Source organism: Ornithorhynchus anatinus, chromosome 5 (assembly GCF_004115215.2).
Source record: "Ornithorhynchus anatinus isolate Pmale09 chromosome 5, mOrnAna1.pri.v4, whole genome shotgun sequence".
NCBI lineage: Eukaryota > Metazoa > Chordata > Mammalia > Monotremata > Ornithorhynchidae > Ornithorhynchus > Ornithorhynchus anatinus.
Genome location: NC_041732.1, coordinates 32,769,943 through 32,786,815, shown reverse-complemented (window position 1 = coordinate 32,786,815; position 16,873 = coordinate 32,769,943). Strand labels below are relative to the sequence as shown.

The following is a 16,873-nucleotide window of genomic DNA, read 5'->3' as shown; positions in this document are numbered from 1 at the left end:
AAGAAAACAAGTCCCTCCCTTCCTCCAAAGTCTCCCCTTGCTGTCCACTTCTCTTCTGAAACAGAAATCTCCCAACCCCCACATCTCCACTTCCTCCTAAGAGAAGCAGCGGGGCTCAGTGGCAAGAGGCCAGGCTTGGGAGTCAGTGCTCATGGGTTCGAATCCCGGCTCTGCCACTTGTCAGCTGTGGGACTGTGGGCGAGTCACTTCACTTCTCTGGGCCTCAGTGCCCTCCTCTGTAAAATGGGGATGAAGACTGGGAGCCTCACGTGGGACAACCTGATGACCCTGTATCTCCCCCAGCGCTTAGAACAGTGCTCTGCACAGAGTAAGCGCTTAACAAATACCAACATTAGTAGTAGTAGCATTATTATTATTATTAACTTCTCTGGGCCTCAGTTCCCTCATCTGTAAAATGGGGATGAAGACTGCGAGCCTCACAAGGGACAACCTGATGACCCTGTATCTTCCCCGGCGCTTAGAACAGTGCTCTGCACCTAGTAAGCGCTTCACAAACACCAACATGATTATTATTAAAATGGGGAGGCAGACTGTGAGCCTCACTGGGACCACCTGATGACTCTGTAACTCCTCCAGCGCTTAGCACAGTGCTCTGCACCTAGTAAGCGCTTAACAAATCCCAACATTATTATGAAAATGGGGATGAAGCCTGGGAGCCTCACTGGGACCACCTGATGACCCTGGATCTCCCCCAGCGCTTAGCACAGTGCTCCGCACCTAGCAAGCGCTTAATAATAACGCTGGCGTTTGTTAAGCGCTTACTAGGTGCGGAGCACTGTGCTAAGCGCTGGGGGAGATACAGGGGAATGAGATTGTCCTACAGGAGGCTCCCAGTCTTCATCCCCATCTTCCAGATGAGGTCACTGAGGCCCAGAGAGGTGAAGCGACTGGCTCACAGTCACACAGCTAAGTGGCAGAGCTGGGATTACAAATCCCAACATTATTAATAATAATAATAATAATGTTGGCATTTGTTAAGCGCTTACTATGTGCAGAGCACTGTTCTAAGCGCTGGGGGAGACACAGGGGAATCAGGTTGTCCCACGTGGGGCTCACAGTCTTCATCCCCATTTTACAGATGAGGGAACTGAGGCACAGAGAGGTGAAGCGACTGGCTCACAGTCACACAGCTAAGTGGCAGAGCTGGGATTACAAATCCCAACATTATTAATAATAATAATAATGTTGGTATTTGTTAAGCGCTTACTATGTGCAGAGCACTGTTCTAAGCGCTGGGGGAGATTCAGGGTCATCAGGTTGTCCTACGTGGGGCTCCCAGTCTTCATCCCCATTTTCCAGAGGAGGGCACTGAGGCACAGAGAAGTGAAGTGACTGGCCCACAGTCACACAGCTAAGTGGCAGAGCTGGGATAGCAAATCCCAACATTATTATTATTATTCCCTTGGAAAAAAGGATCTCCTAACCCCTCTCCACGTCTTCCCTCGCACAAGGCTTCGCGAGCTGTCTCCCTTCCCGCCCCCTCCCCCCGGCCTCAGTTTCCCTCCCCCATCTTGCAGGCCCCGGGCGGATCCTTTCCGCGGGGGGGGGGAACGGAAGTTCGGGCGAGGCGCGTTTTCCGGCCGGACCCGTCTCGCGGACGGACGGACGGGCCGGGCGGGGGCGCTTCCGGTCGGGGCAGAGCGACTTCCGGCCCCCGGGGATCGGGCGTCGCTTCCGGTCGGGGCAGGGCGACTTCCGGGTCCGGGGAGGCGGCGCGGGGCACATCCGGGCCGAAGGCGGTTGGCGGCGGGGGGGGCGAGGCCTTGGCGGCGGTGGCCGTGCCGGGGGGGGCTCGGTGCGGCCTGCTCGCGGACGCCAGGAGGCCCGGGACGCCGCCCCTCCCTGCCGGGACGACCCCTGACCTTTGACCCCCGACCCCCCCTCTCCCCCCCCCCCCGGCCCGGGGGCTCGGCGCGGCGGCGCAGGCCCCGCACGTGCCCGGCCTTGTCCTTCCTCCTCCTCCTCCTCCTCCTCCTCCTCTTCTTCTTCTTCCTCCTCCGCCGAAGAAGCGTTCGGGATGTCGCAGTTCAAACGCCAGCGGGTCAGTCCCCTGCCGGGCGGCCGCACCTTCTCAGGTCAGCGCCCTCTGACACTGACATCCAAAAGGGGGCAGAGCCAGGGGGTTGGGGAGGGAGTAGGGGCCACTAGATTTAGCCCCGGCGGCGCCCCCAGATCCTCACCCTGATGGGGAGAGCGTGGGGGAGCCCAGGGGGATGGGCCGGGCCTCGCCCTGGCCCTGCCTCCCCGCTGCCTCGCATTTTGGCACCACCATCCGAAAGGGAGACCTCGAGGAGGTTGGGGATAGGGTAAAGCCGACTAGATTTAACCCGAGTGGTGCCCCCAAATTATCGCCCCGATGGGGAGGGTTTGGGGGAGCCCAGGGTGTGATGGCCCGGGCCTCCCCCTGGCCCTGCCTCCCCGCTGCCTCGCATTTTGGCACCGCCATCCAAAAGGGAGACATCGAGGAGGTTGGGGAAAGGGAAGAGCCAACTCCATTTAGCCCCGATGGTGCCCCCAAATTATCGCCCCGATGGGGAGGGTTTGGGGGAGCCCAGGGTGTGATGGCCCGGGCCTCCCCCTGGCCCTGCCTCCCCGCTGCCTCGCATTTTGGCACCGCCATCCAAAAGGGAGACATCGAGGAGGTTGGGGAAAGGGAAGAGGCAACTCCATTTAGCCCCGATGGTGCCCCCAAATTATCACCCCGATGGAGAGGGTTTGGGGGAGCCCTTTGTGACGGGCCCGGCCTCCCCCAGACCCTTCCTGGGTGGTGCCCCGCATTTTGTGACTACCATCAAAAAGTGAGAGATTGAGGAGGTTGGGGATAGGGCAGAGCCAACTCCATTTAGCCCCGATGGTGCCCCCAAATTGTCACCCCGATGGGGAGGGTTTGGGGGAGCCCATTGTGATGGGCCGGGGCCTCCCCTGACCCTGCCTTCCTGGTGCCCCGTATTTCTGTGACTACCGTCAAAAAAAAGAGAGATCAAGGGGGTTGGGAATAGGGGAGAGCTAATTAGATTTAACCCCGGTGGTGCCCCGAAATTCTCACCCTGATGAGGAGGGTTTGGGGGAGCCCATTGTGATGGGCCGGGCCTCCCCCTGACCCTGCCTGGGTGGTGCCCTGCATTTCTGAGACTGTCAAAAAAAGGAGAGATCGAGGGGGTTGGGGATAGGGAAAAGCCAACCATATTTAGCCCGGGTGGTGCCCCGAAATTCTCACCTTGATGGGGAGCGTTTTGGGGAGCCCGTTGTGATAGGCCGGGCCTCCCCCTGACCCTATCTCCGTGGTGCCCCGCATTTCCGTGACTACCATCCAAAAGGGAGACATCAAGGAGGTTTGGGAAAGGGTAGGGCCAACTAGATTTAGCCAGGATGATGCCCTGAAATTCCCACTCTGGTGGGGAGGGTTTTGGGGAGCCCACTGTGGGCCGGGCCTCCCCCTGACCCTTCCTGGGTGGTGCCCCGCATTTCTGTGACTGCCATAAAAAAGAGAGCGATCGACGAGGTTTGGGATAGAGTAGAACCAACTACATTTAGCCCGGGTGACGCCCCGAAATTCTCATTCTGACGAGGAGGATTTCTGAGAGCCGGTATGATGGGCCGGGCCTCCCCCTGACCCTCCCTCCGTGGTGCCCCGCGTTTTTATAAATACCATTAAAAAAGAGAGATCAAGGAGGTTTGGGATAGGGTAGAACCAACTAGATTTAGCCCGGGTGGTGCCCCCAAATTCTCACTCTGATCCGGAGGATTTCCGGTAGCCAGTGTGATGGGCCGGGCCTCCCCCTGACCCTGCCTCCGTGGTGCCCCGCCGTTTTGTGACTACCGTAAAAAAGAGAGAGATCAAGGGGATTTTGGGACAGGGTAGAGCCAACTACATTTAGCCCGGGTGGTGCCCCGCAGTTCTCCGTCTGATGGGGGAGGATTTTAGGGAGCCAGTGTGGTGGGCCGGTCCTCCCCCTGACCCTCCCTCCGTGGTGCCCTGCATTTTTGTGACTAACCATCAAAAAGAGAGAGATCAAGGAGGTTTGGGATAGAGAAGAGCCAACTAGATTTAGCCTGGGTGATGCCCCGAAATTCTCACTCGGATGGGGAAGGTTTTTGAGAGCCAGTGTGATGAGCCGGGCCTCCCCAAAACTGCCCGGGTGATGCCCTGAAATTCTCACTCCGACGGGGAGGATTTTTGAGAGCCAGTGTGTTGGGCCGGGCCTCTCCCTGACCCTACCCGGGTGATGCCCTGAAATTTTCACTCTGATGGGGAGGATTTTTGAGAGTCAGTGTGGTGAGCCAGGCCTCCCCCGACCATGGCTGGGTGATGCCCCGAAATTCTCACTCGGATGGGGAGGATTTTTGAGAGCCAGTGTGATGGGCCGAGCCTCCCCCAAACTGCCCGGGTGATGTCCTGAAATTCTCACTCGGATGGGGAGGATTTTTGAGAGCCAGTGTGTTGGGCCGGGCCTCCCCCGACCCTGCCTGGGTGATGCCCCGAAATTCTCACTCGGATGGGGAGGATTTTTGAGAGCCCAGGGTGACGGGACGGGTCTCCCCCCGACCCTGCCTCCTTGGTGCCCTGCATTTTTATGAATACGATAAAAGAGATCCAGGAGGTTTGGGATATAGTAGAGCCAATTAGATTTAGCCTGGGTAGCGCCACCGCAGTTCTCACTCTGATGGGGAGGATTTTGGAGAGCCAGCGTGGTCAGTCAGGCCTCCCCTTGACCCTGCCTGGGTGGTGCCCCGAAATTCTCACACTGATTGGAGAGATTTCCGGGAGCCAGGGTGGTCGTCCAGGCCTTCCCGAGACCCTGGGTGGTGCCCCTCGATTCTGGACCTTTTCGGGGGGATTTCTGGGAGCGAAGGTGCCCCCGTGACTCTGCCCCGGTGCTGCTCCGCAATTCTGACCCCGATCAGGGGGATTCCTGGGCGCCGCTGTGGTCGGGCAGGGCTCCCCGTGACCCTGCCATGGTGGTGCCCCTCAACTCTTTGGACTGTATGCTCACAGGGACTATGTCTACCAACTCTGATATGTTGTACTCTCCCAAGCGCTTAGGACAGCGCCCTGTGCGCAGTAAGTGGTCAGCGCATGTCACTGACGGATTGGTCGACTGATCCCTCCTCTAGGTTCTGTCTCTACATCTCTCCTGGGCCCCCCGCCGGGTTTGCTCACCCCTCCGGTTGCTTCAGACCTGTCGCAGAACGCCAGGCACCTGCAGGTACGTCGGCCAGGACCCCGGTTCTCCTGGAACCCTGAGAGGTTGTCGGCCCCAGAGACACTCCCTCCTTCTCCCCACCCCTTATCTCTCTCCTCACCCCCCTCAGCTGGGTGTGGGGGGGGGGGGGGAGGTGAGGGGATGGTGTAACTTTGGAATAACATTTTTTAATCACCTTTAAATCTACCCTGGGGTTCTCCCAAGTGCCTTTTCATTCATTCATTCATTCAATCGTATTTATTGAGCGCTTACTGTGTGCAGAGCACTGTATTAAGAGCTTGGAATATACAGCTTGGCAACAGATAGAGACCATCCCTGCCCAACGACGGGCTCGCAGTCTAAACGGGGGCGACAGACAACAGAACAAAACAAGTAGTCCGTTTCGTCTAGCCTGTGAGCCCGTCGTCGGGCAGGGATGGTCTCTATCTGTTGCCGAATTGTACGTTCCAAGCGCTTAGTACGGTGCTCTGCACCTAGTAAGCGCTCAATAAATACGACCGAATGAAGTCGTCAGGCGTCAGTACCATCGAGATAAATAGAATCATAGATATCTACATGTCATTAATAAAAGAGAGTAATAAATATATATAAATATGCACAAGGGCTGTGGGGAGGGAGTGGGGAAATGGGGAGGAGGGGCAGAGGGAAAGGGAGGGCTCAGGACTTTGAAGAAGGGAGGAGAGTTAGTTTGGCGGAGGTGAGGAGGGAGGGCGTTGCAGGACGGCGGGAGGACGTGGGCCAGGGGTCGACGGCGGGACGAGGCGTAGAATAGGGGACCGTGAGGAGGTGAGGGGCAGAGAGCGGAGTGTACGGGGTGGGCAGTAGAAGGAGAGAAGGGAGGTGAGGTAGGGAGCCAGGCGATGGAGAGCTTTGAAGCCAACTTACTTAATTTTAGTGCTTGTTAAGCACTTACTCTATGCCTCTACGCTCTAAGCTCATTATGGGCAGGGACCTGTATCTGCTAATTCTGTCGTACCGAACCCCCCCAAGCGCTCAGTAGAGTGCTCGGCCCATACTGAGTGCTCAATAAGTGCTGGGGTAGATACGAGTTAAACAGGTCGTCCCACACGGGAGCTCCCGGTCTTAAGCAGAAGGGCCCAGGAGTTCTCCGTAAATACGACCGGTCGATTTCCGCCTCCTTTCTTACAGGGAGGGGAGAAACAGAGGGTCTTCACTGGCATCGTCACCAGCCTGCATGACTATTTTGGGGTGGTGGACGAAGAAGTCTTCTTTCAGCTGAGGTAAGCGGGAGATTCTGGTGGTGCCGGGACAGGGCTGCTCGAGGGGACAGAGGGCTCTCTCCGTTTCCTCACCTCCTCGACGGGTTTTCTGAGGTCGCAGCTTGCTTTGGGCCGTGCGGGCGTTTTTTTTTGCTGCCGAAGCGAAGGACGGGAAGTGAAGTGAAGCCCGGGAGGCTGCGAAAAGGGAGCTCGAGGAGGGGCGGGCCTTCCCGGGCTGAGCCGGGCGACCCGAGCGAGGGTCGCTCTCCTCTTGGGGTGACTGTGGTTTCTGTGCTGGCAGCGTGGTGAAGGGCAGGCTGCCCCAGCTGGGTGAAAAGGTGTTGGTGAAGGCTGCGTACAACCCTGGCCAGGCGGTACCTTGGAATGCCGTCAAAGTGCAGACGCTCTCCAACCAGGTATCCCCACCTCGGCAGAGCGGGCGCCGGAGAAAGGGAGGGCCGGTTCCCGGAACGCCGGGGAGGACCCGGGAGCCGGGGCCTTGGTTTCTCTGGGTGTGCCGCTTCCCTACGAGGACCTCCTGCCCTGGGGTCCCCCAGCCCCCGTCTCCGCCGCCGGTACTCTCCCGAGGGCTTACTCGGGGCCCGGTAAATACTCCCCATCCCGAATTGATTTTCGCAGCCTCTCCTGAAATCCCCAGCACCCCCACTTCTGCACGTGGCGGCCCTGGGTCAGAAGCAAGGCATCTTGGGAGCCCAGCCCCAGCTGATATTCCAGCCGCATCGGATTCCTCCCCTCTTTCCCCAGAAGCGTGAGTCCGGGGGGGTGGGGTCCGGGGGAGGCGGGGGTGGGGGCCAGGGAAGACAGACGAGACACAGCTTGGCCTAGGCGCAGCGCAGGGGGTGGGGGACGTCTGCAAAGGTCGAGGTCAACGACTCACCATCCCTTCCCTCTCCCCAGCACTGAGTCTCTTCCAGACATCCCACGCACTGCACCTGAGCCACCTGAGCAGATTCCCTGCCCGGGGCCCTCACGGCCGAGTGGACCAGGCCCGAAGGTAAGAGCCGCCGGGGCCGGGGGGGTGGGGCACCTCTGACTTCTCTCAGTCACACCCTGGGCCAGTAGCCCCGAGGCTTCCCATCTCTTGGAAGCCCAGCCCCGTCACACCGGGACATGTGCGTGCCTCCTCCGTCCGTCCCTCTGCGGGTGAGAACCAGGGAGACGTAAGCACTAGTAGTTTTCTGGCCCAGGGGGAGTGCAGCTGGGGCAGGATCCTGGGTGACTTTCGGGTGAGCCGATTTTTTATTTTGTAAAGACATTTCTCTTAGATCGGGAACCCCGAAAGGGACAGCGACCGTCAGATCTGATTTGTCCTCTATCTGCTCCAGCGCATAGCACAGTGCCTGGCGACTGATAAACACCAAGTACCTTCATTATTATGCCCCTTCTGTCAATGATCCTCCAACCGCCTAACATTAACATTTGAAGAATACCTTTAAATAGTGGTCACCTGTCTTTGAAATGCAATTCGTGGGAGGAATTCAGGGTAAGCCTCGAATTTACAGGTGACCTCGGGGCCCTATATAGGGTGTCACTGTGCCCCAGGGGCTGGGGGGGGACTGAGCCGGGAGTTTATTCCTTCCCCAGGGTCCTGTCCATGGTGGAGTTTTCGCCTTCATTTGAGACTGGCCCAAAGAAACCTCTGCTCTTTGCAAAAAAAGCACCTCGAATCCTGATTGCCCACAGGGTCCCACACCAAAAGAGCACTGAATAAGGACAGGAAAATTTTGGAAAACGATTGGATTGGATTGGACCGGGCCAGTAGTGGTAAAAAATAGTGACACTGTTCCCCTCCCCCACCCCCACTATTACTGTGGTATTTTTAAGCACCTATTTGTGTGCAAAGCACTGTGTTAAGTGGTGAGGTAGATGCAAATCATCGGGGTGGACAGTAGTTCCCTTCCCACTTGGGGCTCACAGTCTAATTAGGGGGATTGTTGGATTTAACCTCCATTTTATAAACGAAGAAGCAGGTACAGATAAGTTCTCTGACTCACCCAAGGTCACAGAGCAGGCCAGTGGTGGAGGTAGGATTGGAACCCAGGTCCGCTGGCTTCCAGGTCTGTCCTCTCGCCCCCAAACCACGCCGCTTCTAATAGTATCGATTAAGCACTTACCGTGGGCCAAGCACTGTACTCTGCCCTGGGAGGGAATACGGAGGTGGGGGTCAGACTTGGTCCCTGTCCCTCGGAGGGCCTCGGGGGTCGGGGTGCTCAGGATCTACAATCCACCTCCGCTTAACGCTGGACGCCGGGGGTTTGCCCTCCCCTTTAATGCATTATCATTCCACTGTCCTCAGAGGGGCGAGCTGCGGGTCCCTGCGGGTCTCGGGAACAATTTCAGGGTTGGGGCCCTCTCCTTTTGGAAACCATGGATTTGAGAGGGGTCGGGGAAGGCGGCCGATGCCCCAGGTATCCTCTGGGTATGCAGATGTGGGTCTTGAGCGCAGTGGATACCGCCCACGTGTTGCCAGCGTGCAAGCCCCGAACCCGGAGCTGCTGGCCCACAAATGCCTGGATTATGTGGGCGGGTGCCGGAGCGGCAGCCGGGGCCCTTGGGCTACCGCTGGGCTTGTTCTGCCCCCGGGGATCGGAAACAAGCCGATTCCTCTCCGAGGGGTTCCCCCTTCCTTACGTTGGTCTAGATGGCTGGGGGCCCAAGGGTGTTATGAAGCGCAGGATTTCTTTGTTTTGACTGAACGGGTCTCGGGGACCACACCTTCCATCTCCTGATTGAAAACCTAGCTCATAATGGTGGTTTTTGCGCTTATTTTGTGCCAGGCACTGTACTAAGCGCTGGGGTAGATAGAAGCAAATCGGGTTGGACACAGTCCCTGTTAATTCCTTCAGGCTCCGGGTAATCCAGGATCCTTGAGGGTAGGGATCAGATCGCCCAAATGTGGTGCGCCGTACCTCTCTCAAGTGCGTACTACAGCGCACGCCACCCGATAAGCGCTGAATAAGTACCGGTGCCAGATGAAGATCTTGTAAATCCCCGTGCCCTCTATTTCCCCTTTCTGTAATCTGTTTTAATGTCTGTCTCCCCCTGGAGATCGTAAGCTCCTAGCGGGCAGGGAGCGCGTTCTACCAACTCTTATTTTCTCTTGTTTTCCCCAAGCTCCGCGCGCAGTAAGCGCTCAGTCAGTCCCTTTGAGTGATTGATTGACGTCGGCTATTTAGGCAGGGGCTGGCCGTTCCCTGGAGACTCGGCTCGTCCTAGCGACTTAGCTGGGCGTCTTGGCTCTCTGACCCGATCCATCCGGTCCGTGGGGGTCAGGGCGCGGATTTCCCCCCGCTAGGCTGCAGCCGTTCTGAGCACAGGGAGCTGTGTGTGTGTGTGTGTGTGCGCATTTATGAATATTTGGCACGCACTGACGGGTAGTCGTTCAGGAACGGGACAGATCTGCAGCCTGGGTCACCCCAGCTGATCGTCCGGTGACAGCCACGGTTCACGGCGGCGATTTCCACGGGAATTGAAACGGAACACCCGTGGGAAGCTGATCTCTCCTACTGCTAGCGGTCAGAGGCGCTCAGGTTATCGTGGTCGCGCCGGCAGACGAAGGGCCTGGACCGCTCTCGCCGTAGGTCGTGCGTGGGGGGCTCGGCCGTCTGCGACCAGAAATGAGCCCGTTGTCATCTGGGACCTGTCCCGCCCCGCCCGCCCTGCTGCTGGCCACTGCCAGCTGTCGGCTGGGGGGAGGAAGAGAGGCCGGGGACGTAGCTAGCCGCCGCCTGCCTGATTGACAGCCGGACCGCTTCGCACGAGGAGGCCTCCTCGGGGCACCCGTGGCTCTCCGGGGAGGTTCCCGGGGCCGCCCGACGGCTCAGTTAGCTCCGTTGGGGACTCGGCGCCATGCCGTGGGTCTCCGAGGGCGGCGTCAACGCCTCCGTCGGTCACTCGGTCACGGCTAACGTTTCCTTCTCCAGCGACGACTATGACTCCAGGAAGCGCAAGCAGCGGGCGGCTGGAGAGCCCTGGGGCGCCAAGAAGCCGAGGCATGACCTGCCCCCCTATCGGGTCCATCTCACGCCCTACACCGTGGACAGGTGAGCGGGAAGAACTCGAATCCGCCGCCCGCCCCTCTGTTCCTCGACGTTCTGCCGGTGGAGGATCCCGGGAGGAGAGCGAGGCTTTTATCTGATTGGACTGCGCCGGCGCTCAGTACAGAGCGTGGGCTATAGAAGGCGCGTAACAGATGCCAACGCCGTTACCGTCGTCGTCGTCATCAATAAGGGTGGTGTTTGTTGAGCGCTTACTCTGTGTGAGGTATTAAGCGCTAGGGTAGAAAGAAGGTGATCGAGTTGGACACGGTCCCTGTCCCACCTGGGGCTCACGGTCTTAATCCCCGTTTTACAGATGCGGTAACTGAGGCCCAGGGAAGTGACTCGCCCAAGGTCACGCAGCAGGTCAAGCGGCGGCGCTAGGATTAGGACCCGGGTCCTCCTGACTCACAGGCCGGGTCTCCATCCGCTAGGCCGTGCTGCTTCTCGTTATTACTGATCGTCATCTGATATATACCGTTTCTCGAGGCGGGTGTAGGAGGGAACTAGGGTGCGCCGGAGGATTGGGGTAGGCAGACCGTGGCCCCGACCCTCTCCCGTCCTCCCCCGCAGCCCGTCCTGTGACTTCCTGGAGCTGCAGCGCCGCTACCGAACGCTCCTCGTGCCCTCCGACTTCCTGGTGGTGCATTTGAGCTGGCTGTCGGCCTTCCCGCTGGGCCAGCCCCTCTCGCTGCACGCCCCCAGTCGCATCCGGGTCTCCTCCGGGAAGGAGCCGGCCCCGGGCCCCGTCGCCGAGGTGGTCCCGGCCGACGCCAGTCCTTCCTACAGCGCTAAGGTGAGGCGGCCGCCCGGACCTCGCCGCGGCCCCCGGGGGGGCGGGGGGGGCGGCGGGCCCTCGAGGGAGCCGGCCTGAGCTCTGCGTCCTTCGGCTCCTCCTGCCCAGGTGCTGCTGCTCTCCACGCCGGGACTGGAAGAACTCTATCGCTGCAGCCTGTTGTTCGTGGACGACGCGGCCGAGCCGAGGGAGAGTCCCGAGTCCCCCCTGAAGCAGATAAAGGTGACTGCCGGGTGGCCGGCCGACAGGGCGAGCTTCCGCAGCTCCGCCGGATCGCCCCCGGGAGACCTCCGCCGCATCCCCCGCTTGCGGCTCCTCCCGTGGTCCCGCTCGCCCCTCTGCGTCTCCCCCGGGGGCGGGCGGGAGCTGGGTTGGGGGGACGGGGAGCCCCCGGACCCAACCCAGCCGCCTCCTCCTCCTCCCCTTCCTCGTTCCGTCTCCGCAGTTCCTCTTGGGGCAGAAGGAGGACGAGGCAGTGCTGGTTGGGGGAGAGTGGTCACCCTCCCTGGACGGCCCCAACCCCGAGGCCGACCCCCAAGTCCTGGTCCACACCGCCATCCGCTGGGCCAGAGCTCAGACGGGGATCGACCTGAGCAGCTGCACCAAGTGGTGAGTGTGCTTCCGGGCCCGGGGCTAAGACGAGGTGACCCGGAGAGCGTGTGAGGGAACCCTTGACCCTCCTCAAACCCCGTGGGGGTTGAGGGAGGTCGCGGGGGCGGGTCCGGGCCCCCCCGAGGCCGTCGGACAGCGCCTCCCCGTCCCGCGGCGACAGGTGTCGCGTGGCCGAGTTCCAGTACCTGCAGATGGGGCCCCCGCGGCGGCAGCAGACCGTGGTGGTGTTCCTGCCCGACGTCTGGTCCCTCATGCCCCCGCTGGAGGAGTGGGAGGCCCTGTGCCAGCAGAAGGCGGCCGAGGCGGCCCGTCCCCCCCGGGAGGCCCCCGAGGTAAGCCGGGACGGGTCCCTGCGCGGGGAGGCTCGGGGGAAGAGGGAGGCGAGACCCCCCGGACCCTCCGGCCACGTCCTTTCCGGCTGTCCCTCGCAGGCGGCGGCGGCGGGGACCGCCGAACCGGCAGCCGAGACCTCCCAGCGGGCCCCGGACGTCTCCGAACGGGCACCGGACGCTTCCGAACAGGGAGAGGAAGCGGCCCGACGGGAAGCGGAGGAGTCCGAGCTCGCTTCCCAGCAGGAAGAGGAGGCCCCTCTCCCGGAAGCCCCTTCGCCACCCCTGAAACCCGCTATCGTAGCCCAGCCCGGCTGTATCAACCTCTCCCTCTACACCCTTCTGGAAGATCGGAGGCCTAAAGAGAGACTCTCCTTCGAGGTGGGCGAGCGAGGGAGGGGGAGCGGCGGGGACGGCGGAGCGCTCCCGGGTGGGTCACTCGGGAAGGATGTCCCCGACCTCCGGTTCCTCCCCCGACAGGTGGCCGTCCTGGCGGAGCTCTTCCAGGAGATGCTGCAGCGCGACTTCGGCTACCGGATCTACAAGATGCTGCTGAGCCTGCCCGAGAAAGCGACGCCCCCACCGGAGCCCGACAAGGAGGAAGCGGCGAAGGAGTCGAAGGAGGAGGGGCAGAATGAGGTTCCGGCGGAGGGGCAAGAAGAAGGGGTGACGGCGGAGCCGGACGCCGCGTCGGTGAGTCGTCGTCCCCCCCCCCCCCCCCCCCCCCCACCGCCACCGGGCCCGAGGGAGGACCGGACCCAGGAAGCCGGCAGTGCAGGCCGGAGGAAGGTTCCCTAATAATGAGCTCTGATTCTGGGTCACTCGGGAAGCGCCGCCGATGTGCCGAGCACCGTGCTGAGCGTTGGGTGCGAGGTCGATGGGGCGGCGTCCCCGTCACGCGTGGGGCTCAGACTCTTGGGGGGTGGACTCCCCCCCCGCCCGGGGGTGACCAGAACTTCCCGGCACTAGAGGCTGAGCGGGGGTGCGTGGGGAGGGGAGGGCCCCGGGGTAGCCTGGAGGGAGGAGCCGGGCCACGTGGCGGGGGGGTTGGTGACGAGCGAAAGAGGTGAAGGCAGGAGAGGACCCGACAAGATGACAGTGGGGAGTTTACGTGGGATTATCATCATCGTACCGGTCACGTTAAGTTTGGACGTAGTCCCTGTCCCACGTGGGCCTCACGTCCTAAGTAATCCGCTGCCTCGTAGAAGGAGGATGGACTTTTGCCCAAGCCCCCAGCCTCTGGAGAAGAGGAAGAGGAGAAGCCACCGGGGGAAGCGCCTGTGGAACTGTGTGACCTGAGCCTGGATGCCGAACTGATGCTTCTGAGGGATGAAGTGGAGGAGGAGTTCGGTGTGTAGGCGGGCCAGATCAGGAGGCTGGGGGTGGAGGGGAGGCCCTCGTCAAGGTGGAGGGATGATTTTATCCCTTGGAGTAGATGAAACAGAGTGACCCGGGCAAGTTGTGGGGGGGTCTCTGTCTCCTTGGAGCCCTCTTTTAAAAAGAAAAGGCAACCTTCGTCCTGGGAGGTTTAGGGGGCTGGTGTCCTAAAGGGAGGGGCCCAGACCATCTGCCCCGAGCCCTCCAGTCCTGCCCCGTTCCTTGCCCGGTAGGGGCCTCACTCCCCTACGCTCTCTCCAGCAGGGGCAAAGCTAGAAGACGCCGAGGTGCGATCTGTCGCCTCCAACCAGTCGGAGATGGAATACTCCTCCCTCCAGGACATGGTGAGCCCCCGGACGAGCCGCGCGTTGGGCAGCGAGGCTTGTGATCCGGGGCACAGGCGGGATCCCGAGAACTCCCGGGGCCTTTCCGGCTTGCCCTCGGCCGGCCTGCCGGGATGCCCGGCTAAGCGCAGGAAGTAGTCCTTGAGTTGGTTGGCCTGGGCTCTGGGAGGACCCTCAGGACTCTCTCACGGGGCAGGACGCACGGCTTGAACCGGGCCCGGACCCCCCCGAGCCCTCGACAGAGCCGCCGAGAGGGCTCCGGGCCAGCTGGGTCCCTCCCGGCGGCAGCCTCCGGAGCAGAACTTTGGAATTCCCCCTCCCCGGACGGGGCTCAGTCCGGGGCCCGCTGTACCGCCTCATCCAAAAACGCCATTTTGCTCGCCTGTGCGGTTTTTAAAACCTCGTTTCCCCCGTGGCCTAACGGCAGCGATCACTTAGGGCTAAGGGGGAATAAATGGCGATCTCCCCTCCCCCAGCCCAAGGGATTGGACCCTTCCGCTGTCCTGCCCCTCGACTGCCTGCTTGCCTTCATGTACTTCGATGCCAACCTCTGCGGCTACCTGCACCGGCGGGACCTGGAGAAGATCCTTCTCACGCTGGGGCTCCGGCTCAGCGCGGAACAGGTAGACCCGAGCCCCTCTCCTCCGCCGCCCGTCAGCGTTCTCCCCCCCCGCCGGCCCCGGGCCGAGCCCGGCGGCGACCCCGAGTCCCTCCGGAAGCCGGAGTCGCCGTGGGGCGCTGATGGCCGTGCGCGCGCGCGTTTACGGTCTCCATCCAGGCTAAGCTGTTGGTGAGCCGGGTGGTGACTCAGAACATCTGTCAGTACCGGAGCCTGCAGTACAGCCGCCAAGAGAGCCTGGACGGCGGGGGTCCCGAGGAGGCTCCCCCCTCAGGTGAGTGCGGCGCCCCCGCTCCCGGCCCGGCCTCCCTCCCCTCGGCCCTTTCCCTCCGTTCCCCTCCGCCGCCGCGCGGCAACTCTGCCGCTCCCTCCCAGGAAACCCGGAGCCGCCGCCTCCCGCCTGCGGCCCGGGCGCGAAGCCGAGCGTCGCGGCCCCGGCGGAGCAGGGAGGCCTCGTGTCCCACAACGGCAGCCTCATACACGTGGGGAACCTGCTGCAGCGGGCCGAGCAGCGGGACAGCGGGCGACTCTACCTGGAGAACAAGATTCACGGCCTGGAGCTGAAACTGGGTGAGCCGCCCGCGGCCGGCCCCATCTCCCCCTTGACCCCGGAGACCCGCCGAGACGCGTGAGCCCCCTCCCGTCCCCGAGGACCGAGCCCGCCCCGCTCTGTCCCGTCCCCAGAGGAAACCCACGGCCGTTTCGCGGCCACGGAGAGCGCCAATAAGGCGCTGGCGGCAGACCTGCAGGAGCTGCGGACGCGGCTGACGGAGGCCGAGGAGACGGCCCGCGCGGCCGAGCGGCAGAAGGGCCAGCTCCAGCGGCTGCTGCAGGAGTTCAGGAGGCGCCTGTCCCCCCTGCAGCTTGAGCTGCAGCGCCTGTCCGAGAAGGTAGGGAGTGGGGCGGGGGGGGCGGCGGGCCCCGGTCCGTCACCGCGGCCCCGGGGGAGCCCGGCCCGACCCGACGGGCGCTCTGTCCGTTTCAGGCCGACAGCTGGGTAGAGAAAGAGGAGCCGGCGCCGAGCAACTGAAGAAGAGCGCCCAACCCCCGCCCCCCCCTCTGGGCCCGGTGCTGGAGCCTGGTGATGTTTCGAGCCCCGGGAGCCCCAGAGAGCAGCTGGAGCGGGGCCCGTGTCCCCCCCCCCCCCAGCCGGGAGCCGCCGCGTCTGTAAGGGGAAGGCCGAGGGAAGGGGTAGCGGGAGAGGGGCCGACAGGCGTTAGCGCTCAGGGCCTCGAGGAACGGGCGGGGGGGCGGGGCGGCGGCGGGGAAGGGTCCGCTCTTCCCAACCGTCACCAAGTAGGGCCTTCCGTTCCCCTCCTCCCTAACTGTCATTTTCCCCTCTAGCTTGCCTTATCCCCCCGGGGCCGTTAATCTTGCGTCTCTGGCCTCTCCTAGCTTAGAAAAGGGGGAAAGCCTTTGAGCGTAGATGAGCAGACCAGCACCAGCAACTTTCCAGAGCAGAGGAGAGGGTGATGAGCGCGTGACCTGCCGGAGCCAGTGCGGGCAGGTCAGCCGTCTCCTTCCGTCTCTCCAACACATTCCTGTCAGAGTCCGGGAGCGGGAGCGGCGCTAGAGCCGACCACGCGTGCCAGGTGTGTTTGCCAACACGGCCTTCCGTTGCCAGGTGAAAGCAGCACCTCCCCCGTCACCCCCGGCCCCCCTCCTCACCCCCGTTGAGAACACTGGCTTCAGCAAGGCCCCTATGGCGGTGGCTCGGACCCGGCGGGCCAGTTCTTCTCCCCTCTCCCGCCTCGCCTCTCCTCACCCCCCCCCCCCCCACGGTTCCAGTTTGGCTTTGTACATAGACGGTCGTCTCTCTTTTTTGGGCTTTGTTTTTTGGTTTTTTTTTTGGTGTTTTGTTCTTTTTTTTTTAAATAAACCAAAGTCAAAACGAACGTCGCGTCCGCCGCGCTGGCGGGGCCCATTCCCCAGTCGGGAGGCCCCGGCCCCCGGGCCGGCGGGGACTGCTGGTGGAGGGGGGGGGTGCGGCCGAACGAAAGGACCGGGGTCTCGGATCCCCGTCTCGCCAGAGGAAGCCGGGACGGAACTTTGCTTTTGGAGTGGGGGGGGGGGGGGGGGCCGTTGACACCTGGACGGCCGCTCGGCCTTTCCCTCGGCCCCGTCTCTGCAAGGCTACGATTCCCTACGAGCCGCAGCAGAGGGCAGCGCCGCACCATCCAGCGCCCGACGGCCGCCTCTGGCCAGCGGGACGCTTAACGAGAGCTTGGGAAGAGGAGTCGGGGGCCTTAAATCTGCCCTCCGTGAGGCAGTACTAAGGCGGGGGGGGCCGACC

General features: G+C 62.1%; 1 protein-coding gene across 2 annotated transcripts; it reads left to right on the top strand.

Moving 5' to 3' along the window:
* The first annotated feature begins 1,777 nt into the window (after positions 1–1,777).
* Positions 1,778–16,442, top strand: CCAR2 (cell cycle and apoptosis regulator 2). 2 transcript variants are annotated; one of them, XM_029065855.2, is made up of 20 exons: positions 1,778–2,096; positions 5,137–5,228; positions 6,375–6,466; positions 6,747–6,861; positions 7,085–7,214; positions 7,364–7,460; positions 10,390–10,509; positions 11,077–11,299; positions 11,408–11,521; positions 11,745–11,908; positions 12,072–12,243; positions 12,343–12,621; positions 12,721–12,933; positions 13,446–13,590; positions 13,882–13,961; positions 14,438–14,584; positions 14,740–14,854; positions 14,956–15,150; positions 15,265–15,470; positions 15,566–16,442. In XM_029065855.2, exons 1-20 carry the CDS (start codon positions 2,039–2,041, stop codon positions 15,608–15,610), a joined length of 2,802 nt encoding a protein of 933 aa, XP_028921688.1. In that variant the 5' UTR covers positions 1,778–2,038; the 3' UTR covers positions 15,611–16,442. The 2 variants fall into 2 exon arrangements, with proteins under 2 accessions (XP_028921688.1, XP_028921687.1); XM_029065854.2 differs by having other exon boundaries at positions 13,879–13,961.
* Positions 16,443–16,873: the final 431 nt, after the last annotated feature.